Here is a 2,169-nt window from a genome sequence, read left to right as displayed (position 1 = left end):
TACCCTTCTCAGATAAACTACTTTATAGAAGACAGTAATACATTATTGAATACCCTTCTCAGATAAACTACTTTATAGAAGACAGTAATACATTATTGAATACCCTTCTCAGATAAACTACTTTATAGAAGACAGTAATATATTATTGAATACCCTTCTCAGATAAACTACTTTATAGAAGACAGTAATACATTATTGAATACCCTTCTCAGATAAACTACTTTATAGAAGACAGTAATACATTATTGAATACCCTTCTCAGATAAACTACCACTGTCTTCTATAAATAATGTATTTTGAATACCCTTCTCAGATAAACTACTTTATACAAAAGTTGTCAACAAAACTTTATTCAATTTACTAAAATATTTTTATAAAGAATTTCAGGAAATTAGTTAGTTAGTGTGTTCTAATCAAGAAACGTTAATAATTACACTTCTGATCAAGAAACGTTAATAATTACACTTCTAACCAAGAAACGTTAATAATTACACTTCTGATCAAGAAACGTTAATAATTACACCTCTAACCAAGAAACGTTAATAATTACACTTCTAATCAAGAAACGTTAATAATTACACTTCTAACCAAGAAACGTTAATAATTACACTTCTAACCAAGAAACGTTAATAATTACACCTCTAACTAAGAAACGTTAATAATTACACTTCTAACCAAGAAACGTTAATAATTACACTTCTGATCAAGAAACGTTAATAATTACACTTCTAATCAAGAAACGTTTGGAATTACACCTCTAATCAAGAAACGTTAATAATTACACTTCTAATCAAGAAACGTCAATAATTACACCTCTAATCACGAAACGTTAATAATTACACTTCTAATCAAGAAACGTTAATAATTACACTTCTGATCAAGAAACGTTAATAATTACACCTCTAACCAAGAAACGTTAATAATTACATTTCTAATCAAGAAACGTTAATAATTACACCTGTAATCAAGAAACGTTAATAATTACACTTCTAACCAAGAAACGTTAATAATTACACTTCTAATCAAGAAACGTTTGGTCATTCTCTACTTAATTGTTGTTTTAGTCAGATGTGTGTAATTTTTTAAAGAGACTTTCAAAGATCGAAACTGATCATTGTAGTTTGTTAAGTCTCGTTATTACGTTTGAACAACTGGTGTTTTCTTTGCAGGACCCCAGCACCAGGGCCTGGGTAACGACGATACGAAGCTCGTCTAAAAAGGAACGGGTAAACATTTGATTTTTCCCTTGCTGTTCTATATCGACGAGTTAACAAAGTGTAAAAGTTAGGTAAACAGTGAATTCTGTCCACCAGTCTCAAAGTTTCCTTTTCGCTGGAGTTTAGAGACGTAAACGTTTCCCCTAATTTGATTAGAAACTTGAACCTCGTAATCGTTCATTGTTTATCAAACTATTTATAAACATCATGTTGTTTAATATAATTTATTTTTCAGAAGAGGCAAGAAACCGAACTTAGTGGAGACGAACTTCATGACTGGGGAGAAACGGAAGAGATGTTTCTTGTCTGTGTCTACAATGTGTCTCCAGAACAGCCCTACGCCATTTTGAAAGCTCCCATCACAAGCACTGCGCAGGATATCATTGCACAGGTAGGCGTAGCTTGTGTCTAAAACACAGTATACAAACTCGGTGTGAAAAGGGTGTCTAATTTGTTACCGTTAAAACTACAGTAGCGCCCTCTACCTCAACTCTCTGATGTGTTTTTCTTTATCAGATAAGGCAACAGCCATTATAGTGGAGTCATTGTGTTAAACATTCAGATATATAAAATGAACGTAAAAATCCTTGTGTATCGTGTTCATGCTCTACGAACGTACAACAGCAACAATATTTCAGGTCCAGGGAAGTAACGAGTTTAGTAACAGTGTTCATGATACAAACCTATGGTGGAAGCTGGTTTTAGACATACAGACCTGTCGTCTTCACGGTACACTTGACGACACTTCTGGACATGCAGGATGGCCGTCTTTATGGTACACTTGACGACGTTTCTGGACATACAAGCCAACCTCGTTACGGTACACTTGACGACACTTCTGGACATACAAGCCAGCCGTCTTCACGGTACACTTGACGACACTTGTAGACATACAAGCCAACCTCTTTACGGTACACTTGACGACACTTCTGTACATACAAGGACACTTCTG

The 2,169-nt window shown here is 34.3% G+C and overlaps 1 protein-coding gene across 1 annotated transcript in view; it reads left to right on the top strand.

Annotated features, from left to right (window-relative positions):
* Nucleotides 1–2,169, top strand: part of LOC106475114 (1-phosphatidylinositol 4,5-bisphosphate phosphodiesterase epsilon-1-like) — an 11,272-nt gene that overhangs the window by 1,910 nt on the left and 7,193 nt on the right. Inside the window, exons 3-4 of the mRNA XM_022379319.1 lie at nt 1,170–1,226; nt 1,453–1,608. Coding sequence (XP_022235027.1) covers nt 1,170–1,226; nt 1,453–1,608 — 213 coding nt within the window. The remainder of the gene's footprint in view (nt 1–1,169; nt 1,227–1,452; nt 1,609–2,169) is intronic.

This window comes from Limulus polyphemus, unplaced genomic scaffold (genome assembly GCF_000517525.1).
Source record: "Limulus polyphemus unplaced genomic scaffold, Limulus_polyphemus-2.1.2 Scaffold8107, whole genome shotgun sequence".
Taxonomy (NCBI): domain Eukaryota; kingdom Metazoa; phylum Arthropoda; class Merostomata; order Xiphosura; family Limulidae; genus Limulus; species Limulus polyphemus.
Note: the sequence above shows the minus strand (reverse complement) of the source record. Positions and strands in the feature narration are given on the sequence as shown.